The sequence below is a fragment of the Rhinatrema bivittatum genome, chromosome 10, assembly GCF_901001135.1.
Source record: "Rhinatrema bivittatum chromosome 10, aRhiBiv1.1, whole genome shotgun sequence".
NCBI classification, from domain to species: domain Eukaryota; kingdom Metazoa; phylum Chordata; class Amphibia; order Gymnophiona; family Rhinatrematidae; genus Rhinatrema; species Rhinatrema bivittatum.
In genome coordinates this window covers 337,419-360,877 of record NC_042624.1, presented here as the reverse complement: position 1 = coordinate 360,877, position 23,459 = coordinate 337,419, and the positions used below count along the sequence as shown (strand labels likewise).

Below are 23,459 nucleotides of genomic sequence, written 5' to 3'. Positions count from 1 at the left end.
GGGCGCCACTCTTGGAGTGCCAACTTGACTGCAAGGAGTTCTCGGTCACCAATGGTATAACGTTGTTCCATAGGAGAGAACTTATGTGAGTAGAATGAACAGGGTATCAGTTTACCTTTGGGAGAAAACTGGCTCAAGACAGCTCCTGCACCAATTGCAGAGGTGTCAACTTCTATGACAAATGGACGTCTAGGGTACGGATGCTGAAGTCAAGGGCCAGAACAAAAAGTCTCCTTAATCGTCTGAAAGGCGACTTATGCTTTAGATATCCATATCTGAGTGTTAGCCCCTTTCCTGGTCATGGCGGTAAGAGGGGCAACTAAAGTAGAATAATTGGCAATGAAGCTCCGGTAATAATTGGTAAAGCCAAGGAAATTTTGTAAGGCCCATAGGCCTACTGGCTGGGGCCAGTCGCGGATCCCCTGGACCCATAGAGAAACCTCGATCGGATATGATATACCCTAAGAAGGGTAAGCGATTATGCTCAAACAGGCATTTTTCCAACTTGACATACAGATGTTTCTCTCTCAGACATTGAAGGATGATCCAAACATGATCTCGATGAGATTCAAGGTCTTTGGAAAAGATCAGGATGTTGTCAAGATATACAACTATGAAGGAGTACAGGAGGTCTCGGAAGATTTTGTTCATAAGGCGTTGAATGACCGCTGGGGCATTGCATAGCCCAAAGGGCATCACAATATATTCATAGTGACCGTCCTTGTATTAAATGCGGTTTTCCAAATATCATCAGGTTGGATGCGTACCAGGTTGTATGCACCTCTCAGATCCAACTTGGTGAAGATCCGTGCTCCTTCAAGGCGGTCGAACAGCTCACTGATAAGGGACAGGGGATATCGGTCTTTGCGGGTTATGGCGTTGAGCCCCCTGTAATCAATACAAGGGCATAGACCGTCATCCTTTTTCTTAATGAAGAAGAACCCCGCGCTAGCAGGGGAATCAGAAGGATGAATGAACCCCTTTTCTAGGTTCTCTTTAATATACTCAGACATAGATTGGGTTTCGAGTTGAGACAATGGGTAAGTTATGCCTTTGGGAGGCGTTGTGCCCGGCAGAAGTTCAATAGGGCAATTGAACTTGCGTATCGGAGGCAAGGTATCCACTTTCTGTTTTGAGAAGACATCTTTGAAGTCAGAGTACTGCGGAGGCAAACCAGGTAAAGTAACCGACTTCAGAACAGAGATTACTGGAGATACAGAACGTAAACAGTAAAGGCAAAGGCCTTCTTTCCGCCGACGGAGATGTTCGGACAGAGACAATCGCTGATGGTTTACCTGGAAGTTTGTGACTTAAAATCCACATATGTGTGTAGACACAGAGTATCTGCACAAGAAACTTATTGGGGGGGGGGGACGGGGACAATTACTAAGCATTTTCCCCATAGAGACAGAAATGGAAAAAACCTTTAGTAAATAGGCCCCTAGGTTAGGTGGTAGATCCTTTACAAAAAAACACTTTCTCTCTCAACCCAGAGCTTCTTTCTCTCCTCAGGTTTCCTTTCCACTCTTTCAGAGGCAGAAGGATGTAAGCTTAGCTCCTCCCTGCTCTAGTTTTGAGTTTTCAAGGCCGATAGCAGTAGGGGTAGATGGTCTAGGAGTGGAGGGAGGGGTGGTCACCTCCAGAGGGGAGTTCTGTCTTGGTTCAGGGAGGTAAGAGAGGGGCTCCTAGTCCTAAAAGTACAAGCATAGATTTGCAACACCTTGAAGATGTAACAGAGGATTTGCAGGGTGAAACTTTTTTTTTTGTTTGGTTTTGTCAGTTTTGTTTAATTTTAACATGCAATATTTTTGAAGCGGCACCCACTAAAAACGAAATAGCACACACTAAAACCAAAATAACACGTGCTATTATAAAACAGTATGCACTAAACATCTGGTGCACACCATCTCATTTGATCACGCGCAATTTCAAAATGTAAGGCCGGATTTTAAAAGCGGCGCGCACATAAAAATCAGGGGTTACGTGCGTGGCCGGGCCTTGTGCGCACCACGCACATTTTAGAACAGGCCCAGCCACGCCTGTAACCCCTGATATGCACTGAATTGCCGGACCCTGCAAAAGGGGCAGGATGGGGATCATTAGACGCTGTCCCAGAGAAGTGCACGCCGGCAGCCGGCCAGTGCGCGGAAGATACTTCTGCTCCAGAGGAGCAGTTAAGTATTGAAACAAAAAAAAGGAGTTAGTTAGGGATAGTTTAGGGGTCAGAGAGGAGAGGGGAACAAGGAGGAAGCGTAGGGTTAGGGTTAGGGAAGTTCCCTCCGTCCATTCCTTAATTGGAGAGGGCTGGGAAAAGGCTGATCGCATCACCGCGCATAATTGGAAAATCCCACCCCCTGTGCGCGCGAGTCGCGGGCCGCCCACACATGCTCCGGACATCATATTTTATAGCATTCGTGTGCCAATGCGTGCATGTCATAAAAGGATCTCATCCATGTGTGCGCGCCCTGCGCATGTAGCTAACACCTTCAGTTACCTGGCTAGATCATTTTCAGAATTGTTCTCCATATGACAAGCATCGTAAGTGCATGAGCCCTGGATTAAATAGTATGGATTGTGTGCTATTGCAATTTGTTTTTCTGTTGTAGTTTAAGTGTGTAGTTTTTGAAATCCTGTGAAATCTATGGTAGAAAATGTTCATATTCTTTATTTCTGTACCATTCTTTGAAACATTAATCTAGAATTCTAGATTGTGCAAAACATCAGATCTGATTGTGCAGCAATTGCATTTTGAATTGCCTGGGCATTTTTAAGATTGTATAAAATTAAGTGCAAATAAAGTCCAGCCAGAGAAATTCCATGTTGTTTATGTGTAAGTCTGTCATTGAAGATAATGTGCTTCAGCATGAACCACCAGAGCAGGGCCCGTCTGGTCCCTGAAAAATAATTTACTGTAGGACAACTGGGAAGCAATCAGGTTAGGAAGCACCTTCTGTTACGGTTCTGGCCGCGAGCGCCGCGACCAGACTCTTACCTCCATGCTCCTGGACCTGTTCCCGCTTCGGGTGGCCTAGTTCGCGGCCTGTTCGGCGGCGTCCCCGCGGGGCCCACGCCGCCGGGAAGCCTCCCATGGACGCCCTGCCTCTAGGCGCGTGCGCCACTTGGGCGCTTTTCTAGGCCGTTTCCCGCCAGTGGTGACTCCGCCCAGTTCCTGACGTCAGACGCGGCGGCCTTGATAAGCCAGCCGCGGACACTCAGTCTTTGCCTTGTAACGGGCTTACCAACTGGTCCCATGTTGCTCCGTGCCCGGAGTGAGCTGCCTTGGAACTCGCGCCATTCCTGCTTGCCTGCTACAGAACTTGCTTGGTTCCTGCTTGCCTGCCACAGTTCCTGTCTACTGTCCTAGCCTGGTTCCAGTACCCGAGTCTTGCTACAGTTCCCGTCTACTGTCCTAGCCTGGTTCCAGTACCCGAGTCTTGCTACAGTTCCCGTCTACTGTCCTAGCCTGGTTCCAGTACCCGAGTCTTGCTACAGTTCCCGTCTACTGTCCTAGCCTGGTTCCAGTACCCGAGTCTTGCTACAGTTCCCGTCTACTGTTCTAGTCTGGTTCCAGTACCCGAGTCTTGCTACAGTTCCTGTCTACTGTCCTAGCCTGGTTCCAGTACCCGAGTCTTGCTACAGTTCCTGTCTACTGTCCTAGCCTAGTTCCAGTACCCGAGTCTTGCTACAGTTCCTGTCTACTGTTCTAGTCTGGTTCCAGTACCCGAGTCTTGCTACAGTTCCTGTCTACTGTCCTAGCCTGGTTCCAGTACCCGAGTCTTGCTACAGTTCCTGTCTACTGTCCTAGCCTGGTTCCAGTACCCGAGTCTTGCTACAGTTCCTGTCTACTGTCCTAGCCTGGTTCCAGTACCCGAGTCTTGCTACAGTTCCTGTCTACTGTCCTAGCCTGGTTCCAGTACCTGAGTCTTGCTACAGTTCCAGTCTACTGTCCTAGCCTGGTTCCAGTACCCGAGTCTTGCTACAGTTCCTGTCTACTGTTCTAGTCTGGTTCCAGTACCCGAGTCTTGCTACAGTTCCTGTCTACTGTTCTAGTCTGGTTCCAGTACCCGAGTCTTGCTACAGTTCAAGTCTACTGTCCTAGCCTGGTTCCAGTACCCGAGTCTTGCTACAGTTCCTGTCTACTGTCCTAGCCTGGTTCCAGTACCCGAGTCTTGCTACAGTTCCAGTCTACTGTTCTAGTCTGGTTCCAGTTCCCAGTCCTGTTCATCAGCCTGCTCGTTCCAGTCTTGAGTTCATCAGCTCGCCTAAGTCCCAGCGGCCAGGCTCCTACGGGCTCCTCCCGGGGGAGCACCAGCTTCCAGGGTGAAGAGCACCTCTATGCCCTGCCTGAACATCTTTCTCCCAGCCTGCGGTGTACCAGAGACATTGAACCCCTTTCCCAGTCTCCTGCAGGTCGGCCCAAGGGTCCACTAAACTGAGACTCCATAACACCTTTCTAAAACACTGCAACAGTCGGTCTTCAATTAAACTTGCATTGACTTAACTTCAAGGAAAGTGAAATATCCAAGGTAACAAACTTAATGAAAAATCAGTCACAACTTTGACTTGTCCCTACTTGCTTTCCATACGTGCATGTGAAAACCTGTCAAAATATTAAAGAAAATCTGATCGGCAATCTGGCAAGGGTGAAGCCATGCCCAAAGGAGGACACTGTGTAGGCTGCAAATATGCTATGTTTTATGTCACTTTGGGTGTGCCAAGATAAAGGCACTACTTTGCATGTCAGTTTTACCTGCTGTCCAAGAACTACCCAGAGATGCCTGGGAATGTATTACTGCAAGGCTCCTGCTCACTTTCGTCACTGGTGGGTATGGGTGTCTGTTCAACAAGAGGTGTAGATGTGACAAATGGAAGGTTGTCTCTGAGAATAAAAACAGATGAAACGGCGTCAGCTCCAGAGCTGTGAGAAGACGGTGACTGTATAATACAAGCATGCATTGCCTATGACCTGTTACCAGGAAACAAAAAACAAACGTTATGTTGATTATTTACTTGGATTTATAACCCACCTTTTTTTGAATACAAAATTCACTCAAAGTTGCTTGCAGTGCATTAGAATTTATTTATTTAAACAATTTATAGACACTTTAGCCAAAATTCAAAGTGGTTTACATAAAACACACATAAAATAATTCAAAAATAAAACACATGGCAATATTGACAAATAAATAATAGTATAAAATAGCAGCAGATAGAATAGAATAGCAGCAGATATTGCAACAGATAGTATAAACAATTGAGAGAAACACAATTTAAATAGCGAATTTGAGGTACTGAGTAAACGGAAGAGAGTAGAGAGGACTGAAACAGTTCTGGGGTAGACAATAAACACCGACTGCAGCAGTGGTCAGAAAAGCAAATAGATACCATTTCTAAACTACAAACCGTGGACGGGGCCTAAACATGAGTACCTGTTCTGGTTTGTTTTGTTGAAGTTGTTACCCTTGCCTGATTTTGACTATTGCATGGTAGTTTACCATGCATAATAAAAATTGAGAAATTTAAAATAGAAAAACAAATAGAATGTTAGGAATTATTTGGAAAAGAATAGAATAGAACAATATTATAAATGCCTCTATTACAGGTAATCAGTAACGTATCATTTAAAACCGTCACAATTCCAAAATACAGTTAGTATAGCTGGGTTTAAAAAAGGATTGGATGAGTTCTTGGAGGAGAAGTCCATTACCTGCTATTAATTAAGTTGACATAGAAAATAGCCACTGCTGTTATTAGCATCAGTGCATGGGTCATACTTATGGGCCGATGGAATAAAGTCGTGTAGAAAGTGGGCGCTGAACAGTAGGCGCCAGCTCTCTTAACGCTCCCCAGGCGCCCCCAAGAGGGGCACTATGCAATATTTAAATAAGGGGGTCACGTTAGCAAGGTCGCGCATCCTTGCTAACGCGAACCAAATTGGTTTTCATGACTGCCGTACGCTGATCACAAAAACCGACGCCGAGTTTATCAGCATCAGTTCATTACCAGCGGATGGCCATTACGAAAACCAATGCCGATAGATTTGGCGTTGGTTTTCCTTACTGGTGAACGGCAGTCCCGAAAATTGACGCATGGTTTATCGCTGGGTTTATTGGCGTCGGTTTTCGTGATGGATCCGACTGTCAATTTTTACTTTTGTTTCTTTTATTTTTCATCCTACTTAATATCACAACGATATTAAGAAGGAGGCAGTACAGAAAAGCAGTTTTTTCTGCTTTTCTGTACTTTTGTTTGATGCGCACAGCTATTAACATTTGCTCCGAGACGCACATTTTTTTTTTTTGCATTTTTTGCATTAATAGCCTCATTCACATGCATTTGCATGTGATGACCGCTATTAGATTCGCTCCGCATTGGACACGCGTTGAATATGCGCTAATCCCCTTATTGCATTAGGGGATTGATTAGCCCCTCTTCTACCTGCGTCCAACTGCCGGTTAACAGTGCGCTCGGCTGAGCGGACCGTATTGCTTCGGCCCCTTAGTTTTTGGGTACTTGCCAGGTTCTTGTGGCCTGGATTGGAAACAGGATGCTGGGCTTGATGAACCCTTGGTCTGACCCAGTATGGCATATTCTTATGTTCTTAAGATTGTCAATATGAAATAAATTTTTAAACAGGGCTCCCGGGAGATTTGGGAAACTATAGACCAGTGTCCCAGACATCGGTATCGGTTAAAACGATAAAGCCATTCTGAAAAACAAACTCACTGGCTTAATGGGGAAGAGTCAATATGATTTTAGAAAGGGGACGTTTTGTCCTAACAACCTTTTAGAATTTTTTGAAGGTGAAAAATAAACATGTAGATAAGGGTGAGTTGGCATTTTTCAAAGCAGTCCAAGAGAGACTCCACAGGATATTGCAAAGTCTATGGTGGATGGGGAACTGGTTAAAAGACAGGAAATAGAGGGTCCATTTTCCAAATGGAGAAAGGTTGTTAGTGGAGTGCCACGGGGATCGGTATTTGGAATTTAACATATTCATAAATGATCTGGAAAAGGAAATGAAGAGGGAGGTGCTTTAATTTGCAGATGACACAAAATGATTTAAATTAGTTAAACAGCAGTGGATTGCAAGGAACTGCAGAAGGACCATATGAGATTAGGAGACTGGGTAACCGAATGTCCAGTGAAATTTAATGTGGAAAAGTGCAAAGCAATTGTTATGTGAAGGGAGACCTTGAGAGACCTTCGCAAACTGTTATGCGCACACAGGCTTTGGCTAGATGTAGCACGAGATGCCATGAGCATCTGCTGCGCGAGAATAGGAGATGTGTGCCCTTGGATCTCGGTGAACCCAGAGAGGAGCTCTGGGGAAATACCAAGGCTGGTGAGAAAGATCCATGTATGGGTCGAGGCCAAGCTCAGGCCCCTGCCGATCTGTATACCTCAGTGAGACCAACCAGCCTTGGTTGGTCTCTGAGTGGTCCTCCGACTACCCAAGCCCTTTCGGACCTGCCGCTGGGAACGGCAATGGCAGCAGGCTGGACAGGAGATGAGGGCAGACAAAGGCTCTGGAACATGAAGACTGAGACAGGAGACTTGGTACATGAAGACTCAGACGAGAAGTTTGGGATGTGAAGACTCAGACGAGAAGCTTGAGCATGAAGACTCAGGATCAAGGTTCAGGAACAAAGTCAAGTACTGGGTTGAGGTTGCCACCAAGTGCGCCCTACACAGCCCACCTACACGGGCGGACCCAATGGGCTGGTCACGGACCACGCTTTGCGAGCAAAGCGGACTCCAGATGAATACGTGAAAGTAGAAGCCGGAACATGGCGAAGATTCCGTAGAAGCCTGTACCAAGGCGTGCCCTACACAGTCGCCCATGGCTGGTCACGGACCATGCAGGAATGGCACAGGTTCAGTCAGAGTCTTAAGCATGGATGGAGCAGCCACCAGAACATCTGAGGGCCGAGACGATGTCCAGATGTGCAAAAATATTTACACCAAAAGCAAAATCGAGAAAATGGAGTCTTCATTATTGATTTTTCTCCCTAAGTTCATAAAAGTATATTATCAATGAACTACTGATTTTGTACATATTTTGCAAACTTTCAAATTTACCATTAATTTTGCATGAAAAATGTCACCAGCTTTGTATCCAGTGGCAATTTTTTTTTTTTTAGTCAAACAGTGGTCTTGTAAAATTATTTCCCAAATGAGTAACAATTGTTGCACAATCTTATCCAACACTGCTTTTGTTCCTGAGCTGAACCAAGCTTTCCATTCCTATTTTACATTATTAATAGATATGTTCTGATCAGCATGAATTGGAATTCTCGTTAAATTTTGTTTTATTTATTTTTATTTTATTTTTACACGCTTTTACAATATACCAACAAGAATTCTTGTTACAGAAATGGGAAGGGCAATACAGAAAATTCTACCAATGGAAAAATACTCTCCACAATACTGCGGTATTAGTACAGAAGATATCTACGCATTCTCATATGTTAAAAAGAAATAGGGGGAGACAAGCAAATAAAGCAACATTTTAAAAGAAAATTTTAAATACAGAAAAGGAAAACTGAGAGGTACTGCCAGTTATTAATTATTACCGACAACCAATAAAGGCAGTCAAGCGTGCGAGTCTAGAAATGTTTGAAGCTGGGATGGCTCCAAAAATATATAATTCACATTTTGATACTTTAAGGAACATTTGCAAGGGTAACGACCCCCTTTAGAAACCACCTCAGAACGCAGAGCTAGAAATCTTTTTCGGCGCATTTGGGTGGTTCTGGTAAGATCTGGGTAAATCCAAATCCTTTGTCCATAAAACAATGTGTGTGTTTGTGTTTAGTGTTGTGGGGTTTTTGTTGTATAATAATGTAATGTTTTAGGGAAGATATTGTATATTAAAATTTGTAGTAAAAATAACTTTTTATATTGTTGCATGCACGGATATTTGATTTTTCTTTCATGAAAACAAGTAATACCTGCTTACCTTTTTTTTTGTATATATTGTAGTTATTGCCATTTGGGCAGATTGTTTCATGCACTTATGATGTATTGTAATGATTTATTATTTGTATTTTATTGTATCCTACTTTGATGTCCCAAGGTATTGCAGTATATTAAATAATAAATTACTTTTACATTTACTTTTAGTTTCAACAGGTCCGGATTCTCTTTGCAGCAACAACGGACTTCTTTATCTCATTTAGGAGTCTATGTATAAAAGGGTCTTAGCATTACACTACCTGTGTTAAACCTGCATTAATGTGGGGAATGGCCAATGCCCATGCAGCCCTGGATTTGTCAATAGACACCCACATTTATGCCTGCGCCTTGGGTGGCAAACATTCATGGGCAGCTCCGCTGAAATGCATTCATCAGAGAACAGCCCTCTGCTACCCTGTGGCAGGCCCTTATAGGAGGTGAAGGGGTTAAAGCCCCAAACGTCCTAAATCCGTTTCTGCGCCCATGTACAACACAAGGTATTATCAAGTCCTCCCGGCCTCAAAACGGACCGAGTCTTCCAGATTCACCACTTTTTTCCAGTTGGTTGAGCATGGGTGTGGGTGTGGGTGGGAAGAAGGCTTATTCAGTTTTAAGGGCGTGGACCTGGAGACCTGGTGAGCGTTGGGGGATGGAAAGAGTTCAGGAATGGTGGGCACAGGCCCAATCAGGTTTGGGTGGGTGGAGGCTTTGGGGATTGACCTGGATGTTGCCCGGTCAGTTTCAGGGAAGCAGGAGGGGCTGGAAGACCTGGCTCGGGGCCAGCTGTTTTGTACTCTGTCTTAAATATCTGGTGGCACTGACTTCAGTTCTGGGTTAGGATGTTCACATGCTTATATCTGGGGGTTTTCCTGATCATAAACGCTCTTATGAATACAGAAACAAGGAAATATGCAGGGTGTACTAAAGGCTACCAAATACATCGCTGATTTCTGGGAACAAACGAAAAGGTGGTTTCCTTTTTTCCTGGTAACACTGGGCTGTCATATAAATGGCATGGGTGTAATGACTGATTCAGAGTGAAAAGGGGGTTTTCTGTCTATTGTATTCCTTTATTGACCTAGGTAGCATTGTTTAGAGATAGATATTTTTGTAATATTCATACTTACAACACTGTATATTTGTCTTAGATAATAGAATAACTATATAGCAGATTACATAATTAAATATAACCCCCCCATTGATACTAGTACTTATGCATGCAGTGCTCTATAATGATGATAAGTCCCTGCCCCAAAGAGCATATAATCCAGATATCTACCTGTGACAACAAGATCACAAGGAACATCAGGGAGAGAGGTAAGACTTGAACTCTGGTTTCCAATCCACTTCTCTAACCATTAGGCTATGCTTCCTCACTCAACCCCCTACATGACCTCCTAGCACACAGTAAAAAGTCCCAGCTAATGTTGATCACATGATGCCAGCAATAAATACATGGGTAGCTCTGAGATGCATGGAACACCCGAATCTATCATTCCCTGCAGAATGAAGTTTGGTAAATGCTGGGTACACTTACCTGCTTTTGCTATCAGAATAGACAAGCTGCACATTTATTCACTTGTGAAAGTGCAGCAGGTCACTTTAGGGCTACGTCGATGATTGTGACTTCAGTAAAAGGTTCTTCAGGATTTTTGGTTATTCATTGGTTGAATGCTTGACTGCTGATATAAGAAAGGCTACCAGTACATATTATCCTCTCCAAAGCAATAAAAGCTGAACTTACAGAACTGTTTCTCTGCGCAGCATCATGATGGTGTATTCCAAACCTGGACCTTGAGATCCACAGTCAGATCTGTTTTTCAGGATATTAAAAAAGGAAGATTCATGGGATGATTTGCATAAGAACTGATTGTGGATCTTGAGGACTGAATTTGGAATAACAAAGGACTCACCTTGCAAAAGAGAAGCAGAGTTGCTTTCCTGTAACAGGTGTTCTGCAGGATATGAGCGACATCATCAGATGGAGTTCCGATGGTGAATATGCCCTATACTACTCGCCCACATGGAGGTCGCTCTCCAGTCTCTCTTTTTCCTTGGAGCTGTAAGCTTCATGGTGTAGGTAAGCTTATTTTGTCTGTTTTTGGCTTTATTGAAAACTTTGGTTTATTTTGTGGTTTTTGCAGTTTTTCCTCGTTCTATCACCAGTTCCCTCTTGGTACCCTCCCTTAGTATCTCCTAGTCAGAGTTTTCGGCAATTCAGGTAAGTTTCCTTTCGTGGTCGATTCCCCGTGGCAGTGGTGCATCGGTGCTCACCGACCATCGACACCCCACCGCCATCGGTTTGTGCCCTTTTTGTTTCATCTGTCATGTCCATGTCTGGTTTTCAGTGATGCCTCCGGTGCCAGAGGACCATGTCCATTCAAGATCTCCATGAGATATGTGTTCTCTGCCTGGGGGCATCGCATGACATCTGGAGTTGCCACTAATGCACCCAGATAACCCCGAAGGGACATTAGCTTTGACTCGTCAAGATGGAGCAGCTCTTCAGGTCAAAGAAATCCAAGCCATTGGCATTGAAGGACCAAGGAGCTGCACCAATGGACACCGAGCCATTGACATCGGCAGGACTATCTGTTCCATCGATGCCACCGGCAGATAGGGGTGCTGAAGACCAACCATCATCAATCTCTTTGAGGCTGAGGATAACTGGTTGCTTGTCATCAGCCTTAGCACCAGGGAAAGACTGGGCTGAGCCTCAAGGGAAGATGAAGACGCTTCGGCACCAGTCCCCATCGATGCATGGTGCCAGCACTGTCATGAATTCCTTCCATCTCAAGCCATTCTGGATGTGCACCAGCTTTTGCTGTGATGCCCTTGAAATGACCCAGCGGGAAGGAGTACAAGTCCTCCATCATTGCAGGGGTCTGCGATGGTCTCCACTGGTCTTGATGCCAGTCATCGATTCATCTTGAGGGTCCAAAGAGGATCTGGCCATCCCTTCTTTCTTCCAGTCGGTGTTGGCATCAGCAATGTTCAAGGAGGAGCTGGAACTCCAAGTCCAGTTAGTGGTGGACCGAGCACTACAGGGCTTCAGTCCTATGGCACTGATGGCACCAAACCAGGTGCTGCCTGACCTCGTACCACTTCTGGAGAAGTTCAATGTACTCATTGGTGCATTACTGACCCAGCTGGTGCCGGTTTCTGGGACAGCATCGATGTCACACCGTGAGGCTTACAGCTCTGAGGAAAAAGAGAGACTGGAGAGGGACCCCCATGTGGACGAGTAGTATAGGGCATGCTCAGTGTGCCTAGTCAAAGTTCTGGAAACTTTGACATAAGTTTTCCATATTGAGGCTCCATCTGATGATGCAACCCATGTGTGAGGACTATCATCCTGCTTGTCCTTAGAGAAAATATATTACAATGTACCGAGATAGCCCACAAATGTATAAGAACCAACAACTGTTATAATTGCAAGTCAACCACTTATTTATACGTTGGTGAAGAGGTATCAAAATTCTTGGGGCAGTACTACACGGGGTAGCAAAAGCCCTTTAATATATATCATTTCCCCCATGACAATATTAAAGTGTCTCTTTGAAAAACAAATGCAAATATGTTTCGAGATTCTATCTTATCACATACAAATCAGAAAAATGAGCATGCACTTTGCTGGAAATAGAGCAAGTCTGCTCTCTGTGGATTAAGGCTTCTTGCTCAGTAAACCTGCTTCACAGTCCGGGCTGATTAAAGTAGCAGAGGCCAACTTTTTCTTACAGGAAGCCACAAGAGCCTGTGACCTTGCTCCAAAACGAATCAAAAAATGTGTTACAACATCTTACGGAAATAGTCACTGGGATTTCCCTGGAGAATTCTTTAACCCATAATTGTCAGAACAAAAGTAACTAGGCGGCAGCAGCTTGCAGTTCAAATATGTTTGCTGGTTACCATCTCCAACTGAGTGTTTCAAGTCTAAATAAAGGCAAGTGTACAGCTGTAATCACAGCATTTATCACACCAAAGGCTGAATTAGAAACAGGATTCAACTAGATACTAGAAAAAAAATAGATTCATTGCACGCAAAGCTCGAAGGTCAGGTGAATTGAATCAATTAAGGCAGGTCTCTTAAAAAAAAAAGCAAACTATGTTAAATATTAAAACATGCATGCTCCATAACAAAATCACTCATAACTTTGAGAGGTTTTCATGAACAGTGACAGTGTCAGTAATACAAGAAAGGTCCTCTCTAGTGATTTCCTTTTTTAATCATTTACTACACCTGAGAGCAGGCTCTGATTTGGCTTTTAAGCAGGCCTAGGTGCAGATGTGGGAGGCAGAGGGCACCTTTCCAAGATGGTATCAGCTGGGGGTTGGGGAGTCCTTGCTTCCTCCGAGTAGGCCTCTGCTTGCTCTGGGGCCCTGGACAGGCACAGCTTCACAGGGGAACTGCCGTGGCACTCGTCTCAGGGCGCCACAACCTTAAATCTGCCCTGCCTCCTCCAGTGTGCTGGCAGCCCATCCTCACAAGCACCGCTCGGCCTGAAAGCACGGAGCCAGGCCAGCAGAAGCCCTGCACCGTTCAGGGGGGCGTGGGCATGGCCGAGCGGTGCCAGGGCAGATGAGAGAGAGGCTCCTTTCAGCCCAATTCCGACAGCCAGCTGACTACTCTGCCTACTGGGAAATCCAGGCCATATGACTCACCTAAACAGAATTACAGCCCAGGTGGCACCTGTGGGCTTGTGAAAAGCTGTGCCCTCGCTGGCCATTCTACAACACACAGCACCAGGAGCTGGAAACCTCTGCTAAAAGTTTGGTTTTTTAGTTTAAAACCTAATACTATTATTATTTGTCACAGACAGTAGTACGACACGTGATCCTTAACCTCTGTCCCACTGATCAGTAATCTCTAACTTGTTAAGCAGTGGAAGATGAAAAGTGAGTGGATACCTTTAAGCTATGATGATGCATCCAGACTCACCACAGACATAAAAGGATAGACTTGTTCCTTTTAGTGGACATTTTACTGAGAATTTTCAGTTTACATTTACTCAAAATAGTTAAAGGTTACTTTGATAGGCAATTTTTGAAATGACAAAAGCATTTGATTTTAATGGACGTTAGTAGAAACATTAACATTTTAAAAATTATCCATTTCAAAAGTCATTTTTTTTTAGCAAGTGGTTATCACACTGTAAGCTAAATGTTCCTGAATAGCCTTTATTAGTGGAAGTAGTGGCTTCAATGACCAAACCTTTTTGCTTTTATGGAATTATAGGATTTTTAACATATAAAACTAATTAGGCTTTAGATATCATTAATAGCAAAGCAAACCCTCTCCACTACCAGGCCCATTGTGATGAACCACAAGACCTTGGCAAAAGCACTCCTCCCTCTCCACCTCCCCACCACACACTGGACCAAGCACTCTCCTCCCCCCCCCCCCCACCCCAGGCTGGACCCCTGCAGCACCCTCCCCCTTCTCAGGTGCCACCAGACAGCAGCTCTTTGCCAGCACGGTCATGGATTCCTTCCATCTCAGGCCATTCCGGAAGTGCTCCAGTCTGGGTTACGCCCTCTACATTCCACACAGACTGCTCTCACCACAGTCCTTCATGGACCGGTTTGTAGCCTCTTTACTTGATCCTCATCCTCCAAGACCTATTTTGCTGCTTTTGACGCCATTGATCACCATCTGCTCCTTGACACACAGTACTCGTTTGGATTATGGGAGTCTGACAAAGTCCCTCATGAGAGACTTCTTAGGAAATTATAAGTCATGGGATAGGGGACAGGGTCCTATTGTGGATCGCCAACTGATTAAAAGATAGAAAACAGTAGGGCTAAATGGTAGACTTTCCCAATGGAGAAAGGTGAACAGTAGAGTGCCCCAGGGATCTGTTCTGGGACCACTGATTTTTTTATATATTTATAAACGACCTGGAAATGGGAGCAAGAAGTGAGGGGGATCAAGTTTACTGATGACACAAAATTATTCAAAGTTATTAAATTGGAAGAGGATTGGGAGAAATTGCAAGAGGACATTGCACAACTGGGAGATCAGGCATGCAAATGGAAAATGAAATTTAATGTGGACAAGAGCAAAGTGATGTGCTTAGGGAAGAGTAACCTAAATTATAGCTGCACAATGCAAGCTTCCACATTAGGAGTCACCACTCAGGAAAAGGATCTAAGTGTTAACATTGAAATCCTCTGGTCAGTCAGGCCAATGCAATACGGTGCGTTCAGCCAAGTGCACTGTTTAACTCATGGTTGGATGTGCATCCACAACCTCTTATACTATTAGGGGATTAGCATGTCCAAATGCACGTCCAACCTAGGGCTTTCAAAATAGACCTTTACTACTGTAGCTGTTTTTAAAAATGGTTTGGACAAGTTCCTGGAGGAAAAGTCCATTAACCATTGAGGTGGAGCTGCAGAAATCCACTGCTTATTCCTGGGATAAGCAGCTTGGAATCTCTCTACCCCCTTGGGATCCTGCCAGGTATTTGTGACCTGGATTGGCCACTGTTGGAAACAGGATACTGGGTTTGATGGACCCTTAGTATGACCCAGTATGGCAAGTCTATGTTCTTATGTTTTATCTTGGTTTTCTTTTTAACACTCCTTGTGCTTTACTGTACCCTCTGGTGGTTCTTTGTCCATTGCTATGCCATCCACAGTGCGCCTCATATAACTGTATGGCTCTGACTAGCTAGTTACGTATGGACCACTTTCTCTTTTCTATCAACACTTCATCCCTCAGTGCTCTGACTCCCAGATCTACCTCATCACAGATCCAGTCCCAAGATTTCAGCCTGCGTGTCTGACATTGCCAGCTGGATGTGCCGCCACCATCTTAAATCTAACACGGAACTTTACATCTTCCTCCCAAAACTTGCTTCTCTTATTCCAGGGCTTCCCGAACCGGTCAGGGGACCCCACAGACAGTCAGGATATCCACAAAGAATATGCATGAGATGAATTTCGATATACTGAGTTTCCATGATATGCAAACTTATCTCATGCATATTCATTGTGGATATCCTGTAAACCTAACTGGCTGCAAGGTCCTCAGGACAGGTTTGGGGAGCCCTGCCTTATTTGCCTTTTTTCTCTCTCTGTGGATGGTGCTCTTATCCTCCTGCCTCTCTTTTCTTCTCTACGCACATCTAAAACACTGCTAAAGTGGGTCAGTTCTTCCTCTGTGACATTCACTGAAATTCATCCTTTCCTTTGCAAGCATGCTACCACAGTGCAATTTGCTCTTTGCTGGCCTTCCGCTGAACCATCTTTCTCCGCTGCAATCTATTCAAAGCTCAGCTGCATGATTCTCTTTCTTCACCGTTGCTATGGCCATGGCTCCTTTCAAACTGTTACAGCGGCTCCTTGCCTGCTCTCCTTACTTCCGTAGCGCCTCATTCACTTTTCTCTCCCTGCACCCTTCCTCGTGAACTCCCCTTCAGGAACCTTGGCTCTTATTTGTGCCCTTCTCCTCTACCATCAGTTCCCGACGCCGTGCTTTTCACGTTGCTGTGCCACGTTCCTGGAACAGACTTCCTGAGTTTGTCTCATGCTCCCCCCTCTGGCCATCCACAAATCCAGTTGAAAAACTCATCTTTCTGAAACTGTTTTTAAGCTGTAAGGACTTTTCTATCGTGCATGACAGAAGAAGAATCTATAAGAAGTGTGTTCATCTTAAGTAGACTGTAAGCTCCCCGGAGCAGGGACTGCCTCTTGTGTCTGCATAGCGCTGCGTATGTCTAGTGGTGCTTTAAAAATGATAAACAGTAGGAGGAATACTCTCTTTCCCTTTCCACCTAACTCTACCTCTCCAGGCTGATCCCCAGCTTCCTCCCCCCAGACTCTTCTCCACCACCGATCACATCCTTCCACAGCTTACCCCTTGCCTTCAGCAATCCTCCATTTCTGTCTTCCTCATCTACCCCCTGCCTCTTCCCCCAGCATCTGTCCAGTCCCTTACCCCTTCCACAGCAGCCTCTTACCTTTGTCCATATTCCCCCTTCCTCAACATTTGCCTCATGCCCCTGTGCATCTATCCCCCTCTGCCCCATCATCTGCCCTCCCTGCCTCGCTTCCACAGCAGCTGCCTCTCCCCCTCTCCCCCAGTATCTGGCTCCATTAATTTATATGGCAGCTCCCCCACTGCAGAGGGGAGACCCATGCTGCACCGGCATTGCGAGCAGCAGGTTGAAATCTCAGGGGCGGGCACTTCCTGCTGACCTCACGTGTCACACGGTCACCACCAGGAAGTGCTGACCAGCAAGGTTCGAATCTGCTAGTCGCTGTGCTGGTGCAGTGGCAGAGTGAACGGGCCTCTGCCTCCAGTGCGAGGGTGTCCAGTCGCCCCTGGCGGTGACATCATGATGACGTCATATTCCTTCATATTCTCTCCCCCCCCCCCAAGTTACAGTGCCCGCGTCACCAGAGCCCCCTTACCTCGCCGACCGACGCATCCCAACGCACAAGCTCTACAATTTCACACCTGCTGCCCAACTCTTTCACGTTTAAAAAAACAAACCAAAAACGCCCCCACGTCCAGCAACGGTGCCCTGCCCACTTCTGGAGCCCTAGGTCACAGGCGTAGCGCTACAGTGCTCTTCGGGTAGTGGCAATTGTGCCTCAGGATACAGTGGCCATAGGCACCCAAATCCGTTAAATGTAATCATCGCCTGCTCTCATTTGTGCTCGTTCCTAGTTACATCGCTCCCTCTCTAGAGGCCCAGTCACGGCCACACATGGGTGAAAAAACCTTGATGCCGCACGCTATAAAGCATTTTATTGTCTAAGGCCATTGAAGGCCTGATCCACCAGGGTCTTCTCCCACAGACACAGGACGGGAGAGTTTCTTACAGGTCAGGAAGGAAGGAGCATCTTTGGAAGGGCTGGGTAGGAGCACGGTTTTAAAACCTGATCCCGTTAGAAATGATGTTTATTTTCTTGCTTTTTGAGATGCCCAGCCCTTCCTTTTTCAGGACCTGAGTCAGTCTGCTACATATAACTCTATGGCTCGGACTAGCTAGTTACGTATCTCGGTTTTGGACATTTTACTTTTTTCCTTATCTAATAGCTTATTTTTTTCCCCCATATGTGAGATTTCTTCTTGTATTTCGTTTTGTAAAAAAATGAACGAGTCACAAACTGCTGGCCCCATGCTCGCCTCTTCAGATTGCTCAGTTTACCTCATTTTTCCTCCTTACTTACTGTAAAAGATGAACACCGAGGTTTGTGTGTTGACTTAGGCTTACAGAGCATAGGAGGAAACTGAATGACCTCAGTTTATTTATCAGAGATGGGAAGAAATGCCTCAAGGTACAATAATTGTAAAGATTGAACCAGGTGTCCCACCTACGGCTACTGTATTAATCCCCTCACTATCTACTCCCAACCCTCAATAAATCAGTTGGTAAGGCTATAAACATCTATTTGAAGTAAGCTCCTTGCAAGAAAACATACAGCACTTGTACAGAGAGAACATTTTTAAGATTATAACCCTAAAGGCCCTCTCAGCAATTACTGCTCTCTCCAAGGGCAGGGAGAGATGAAAACTATATCAGCTACTTCTGAGGTTCAAACGACAAGGGACGAGGTATTGAGGTTGGACTGCCTGCCCCAGCCCCCATGCGCTAATGTCCCAGTAAACGTTGCAGACATTTTGCAGCCTGTTCTATAGTTGCAACGAAATATACATCGCAACAACCACTCAAACAAGCATGTGTAAGCGCACATCGCCGTGTTTTCTTGTGCATAAAGGAGTGAGCGTGTTTTCTTTTAATGAACGTATGATAATGAAGCATACAGTGACCATATAAAACAGATGTGAAATAATCAAACACAGAAGCAGTGCAATTATTGGCACTAGCTTTGTGAGCTCAAAAGCAATCGGGTACAACCTTTACATACAGGGGGCATAGGGTCATTAGTGTACAGTAATGCAAATGCACCACCCAAACTGAGCATGGCGGCTCCTGCTCGCCTCACCCACTAAACTGCTTCACATCTCTCATGAATAAACATGAACAGCTGCACCAGATACAGCTTTTCATCCTGGCCCATGGACGTTTCCTCCGAGAGGAACCCCCGAACAGGGACACTTTCTCAGCAGTTAGGGAGTCAGGTTAAGTTCCTCCATAAAAGGGAGAAAGAACATATTTTAGATCTGCTGCTTCCAGGATTGATGTCTTTCTCTTTGTTTTCTGCAAGGTACAACCACTGGCGAGGGAAGCATCTAACGGTAGTGCTTCTACCGCTTTAACATCCCCATGGCCTTTTCTCTTTGCTGTGAAGCCCCTAACTGCAGCCTCCTTCCCGCCTTCCGCCAGGGATACATTTTTTTCTCCTGCTGAACCTTGGGGGAGAAAGGAAACTTCAGGGACACAGACTGCTGCAGAGAGCGTGCGAGACAGCTCCAGACTAGCGCTGGGACAGGGTGGGAGAGACAGCTCTGGCCAGAAACTAATAGAAGATGAGATGCATGTTATTTTCTAAAGTACTACAATTATTTTCTTAAGAGGCGGTAAGAGTGCAGAGAACAAGAGACATGAAACACGACTTGTTCACGTTTTCTCTCTGCGTCCATAACAAGAAAAATGCAGTAGTAAACACGAACCCAAATTCTATGCGAGGAATGCAAGCAGACCAAAAAACTGGGAAAGTGGACAGCGGCACAAAGCAGAAATCTGGCGCGTTCAAGGCTGGAGGTAAGCCACGGTGCCACAGGCCGTTTGCTGGTCCCAAACTCTGGAACTCCCTACCTAGTCCTCCAAGACCGAAAAAAGAAATTCAAGCAAGATCTAAAAACACGGCTATTCAAAAAAGCCTATGAAGCCACCTGAATCTATTCATTTACACTTCGTATAAGGACTGCTCTCACGCTTCACTTTCTTTGCTTTGAATACTTCTAAATCTTAGATTTAAATAATTCCTTGGAACTATCTTCCGTTGTGGCAGTAATTAATAACTTTCTCGTCTGTTTTCTTACTTATACCTTTGTATTAAGGCAGTGTGAAGTTTATCTTTCTACTTTGTAATTCAATGCTACATTCGTAAACCGTTGTGATCTGCTTTTGGAATGACGGCATATAAAAGGCACAAATGAATAAATAAACAAATAAAGCCGGGCCCAACTCCTCATTCTCACAAAATACAATCACACAGCTTTTCAGGCCTCTCTCGATCCAGGACCCAGCCCTCTCTGACACCTGAGCTCCCAATCCTACACAAAGAACGACAGAGAGGCAGATCAAAAAGAAATTTATTTTACCGATACATTTTATAAAAGTGCTCAGTTTCTAGTGCAGTGAGAGTTGCTATGTAATCCTGATTTCTATACACTGAAGCTGGACATTATGCTGCTCATTTTCATTTACTTGCCTTGATTAGCATATTGAACAATTACATATCTTCTGCACCTGCCACAGTATATAAAGCAAGGCATTTTCAACTGCAAAATAATTTAAAAGGGTGATGAGAAAACATTTTGGTTAAAGAAAGAAGTACAACCTTGCCTCTATTTAATGCTCCCTGAAGCCTTCTAGGTCTAAAGGGGACAGGGATCTTTGGAAAGAGGATACATGTGAACATCTTTACCGAGCCCCTTCGAATCTTTTCCTCAGTAAACCTCACAGAGGTCCTGTGTAGGAACGTTCATCTTCTTGTGCCATTTACTTTCAATTGCCCCGGACTCCTGTGGGTGACGTGACGTAGCTAGAAATCCTGTCCCCTACTGGCTGCCCTAAGACCAGGTTTATGACAAAGGATTCCTCCCAAATAATAAATATTGTCAGTTTTGGCATATTTTCCCAGCCATATAGATTTATGAAACTTAGCTGAAGTAAAATATTTTTGTTTGTAAAAGTGTGCATGCCGTATAATTCCAACTTATCCCTTCCTCTTTAAAGAGATGCATTATGACTTTATCAATATTTGCAGAGTCTGTTTATGATTAGTTACATGGTTGCTCATAAGACTACTGGCGATTTGCAGTACTGATTTCTCCACTGAGCAGCACTGGCAATTACTAATAGCCTGGCTTTATTCCCCTATCACTTACGGTGACCTTCAGCAAGTCGTCACATCGTAAAAGGTTGTGCTCTTCTACAAACCATTCTTTTGTGCAATGCACCTTCAGTGAATTACAAAGAAAATAAAAGCCACACATTTCCCTTCGAGCACTTTCTCAATACCAAAGTGACATTGCATGCAATGTTTAATCAGGCTCCATGGCTCTAGCAGTTTCAGAAGACGTGAACACCTAGTCTCTTTGCGTGCTGGAACAAGACAACAGACTGTTTCCCCGTCAGTGGAAAACACACCTCCAGAAACAGATACTCTCGGCAGTCTGTCTGGCTGCCAGTGCACAACGTCCATAGGGTCTGGATCGTTTTGCAAGCAGTGGGGTGAAAGGTTAGGCAGTCTTCCCACGCTGATCAGGTGGCAACCTGGGGCTCAGAATCTAGTTAGAGAGGAAATGAAGCGAGAAGGCAGCTGCTAGGAGGGCCACTGCAGCTGCCAGGACCACACCTACAACGAGAAAGGGAGAGTCGAGTGATGAGACAGGGAAAGACGGTCTGGTAACGAGGCACGCCTGTAATCGCTCTGGGACGGAGAAGGCGGCAGACACAGAACTATTCAAAACTCTTACTCAGCTGTAAACACTGCAGCAGTTTCTTTTCAGATAGCCAAAAGGGGAACAGTGTTTCAAGAACACTTTTTCTCACGCATGTTATCTTAGCCAAGAAAATCAGCTACACAAAGTGAAAGGGAAGGAAGCTGAGTGAGCCGATTGGTTAGGGGAGCTGGGCACTCTTCTTATGTGCACAGAGTCACTGCTTGCCCTGTCCCAGATGTTACAAACTCCTCTTAGGAAGGGACGTGCTCTTCCATTTTCTTTACGTTTAGGTGTGAGATTAATTTGTTTAAATAATATATATATGTGCTGCACACTGCTATGAATGCTATCAACTGGTCTCTGGCCATTCAGCCCTTCTGGCACGGAAAGATATCTGACGTGGTTATAACTGCGGGCTTAATTCTTTCCTGCAGAAAGAGCAGTCGCTAATATAGTCAGATTATCCTCACTGTTACAATGAAGAATAACTTGGCTTTATAAAAGTGCTTTCTGTTCAGCAGCCCTTCATACGGCTGTAAACCGATGTGAATTGTAAAATCGAACACCGGTATAGAAAAAAATAAATAAATCATCTTCTCATTCTGTCTGGTGCGACATTAACACTGTAAAAAGGAGAATGCTGCTGCACGTCTTTTTATCTTCGCCACTCGTGCAACCCGATAAATAGTCAGAACATACCCATGCTTGCGTGACCCTTCAGAACGCTTAGGGCCTTTCCAGGTTCCCTCTCCGCGGTGCCCGCTTGCAGGGCTCCAGTCATAGCAGGATAGGCGCCTATTGCATACAGGAAATAGAAGACGTCAGGGGGATAAAGAAGCAGATACAGCTCTTCCTTTATACAGAGCCTGAAGAAATAAAGAGGTCCAAGTCCAGTAAGCCAGGCAGTACAAAGCTATCCGGATAATGTTTAAACCTAACCGACTGTATCTGAATACAACTGGTTAACCTTAACTGGCTACACTCAGAATGTAGCCAAGATACGAGGCAGAAACAAAATAATATAAGGAAAAACCTTCCAGGCCAGCAAGCCTGATCCTCTCCCCACCCCTCCCCCATTATGCTGGGCTTAGCCCCGGTTCCTCACCTTCCCCACACCCCCCCAACCCCCCAAAAGAATCGGCCCATAGCAACCTGATTTTCCAAAATACACATGGGACTCCGACAATCCTTCCACTCCCCCGGGACCTCCCCAAAAATTCGCCACCAGAAGCTCTCTGCATTTTTATTGCTCCCAGCAAGCTGTCAAAGCAACGTAGGAGGCTGCTGGCAGTGCCGCAAATTTACCGAGCTCACAGAGGCTTGGGGGGCTTTGGAGAGGTCCTGGTGGGCTGGAAGGGGTTGCGACAGGGGTTATAGGTGGGTGGAGGTTAGGAGGAGGCCTACAGCATGTGTCTTTTTTTGGAAAATTGGGGTTGGGGAGGCTCCTCGGGCGACTATGGCCAGCAACTTGTTTTTATTATTTGGGGGCATGGAATAGAGGGGGAGGGGGGAGGAGAGACTGGCCGCCATGCCCATCATAATCTTTACTGATTTTGGGGATGGAGGGAGGGTGTGGGGGATCAGATCTGCTGGCCCAGAATGGGTTTTTTGTTTTTGATATTTTATGGAACGCTCTTCCATCCAAGTTTGCAAGACAGGCATGATACAAATTTTAAGAAAGCCCTTAAACTGTTTTATTTATTGAGGCTTTCAGAACATCAGATTAACATCTTATTATGGTACAATAAGCTGGCTTATTGTATGTTTTACTTGTAAACATACAGTGTGATTTATGTATGTCCTGTCGACTTTTGTTTTATGATTTGGTATGCACTAACGTTACCCACTCCGAGCTTTGGAAGGTGCGGGCTATAGATATTTTACTTACTTCCTAGTCATGCTAGATATTTCA

General features: G+C 45.1%; 1 protein-coding gene across 2 annotated transcripts in view; it reads right to left on the bottom strand.

Moving 5' to 3' along the window:
* The window catches only part of ODR4 (odr-4 GPCR localization factor homolog), a 211,564-nt gene that overhangs the window by 82,662 nt on the left and 105,443 nt on the right, over positions 1 to 23,459 (bottom strand). Inside the window, exons 13-14 of one of the 2 annotated variants that reach the window (XM_029618806.1) lie at positions 22,247 to 22,342; positions 20,174 to 21,459 (exon numbers count right to left, since the gene is read on the bottom strand). In XM_029618806.1, the coding sequence (XP_029474666.1) occupies positions 21,392 to 21,459; positions 22,247 to 22,342 (164 nt within the window). In that variant the 3' untranslated portion in view covers positions 20,174 to 21,391. Of the gene's footprint in view, positions 1 to 4,750; positions 4,880 to 20,173; positions 21,460 to 22,246; positions 22,343 to 23,459 lie in introns of those variants that run through there. The other variant, XM_029618805.1, reaches the window with a different exon arrangement.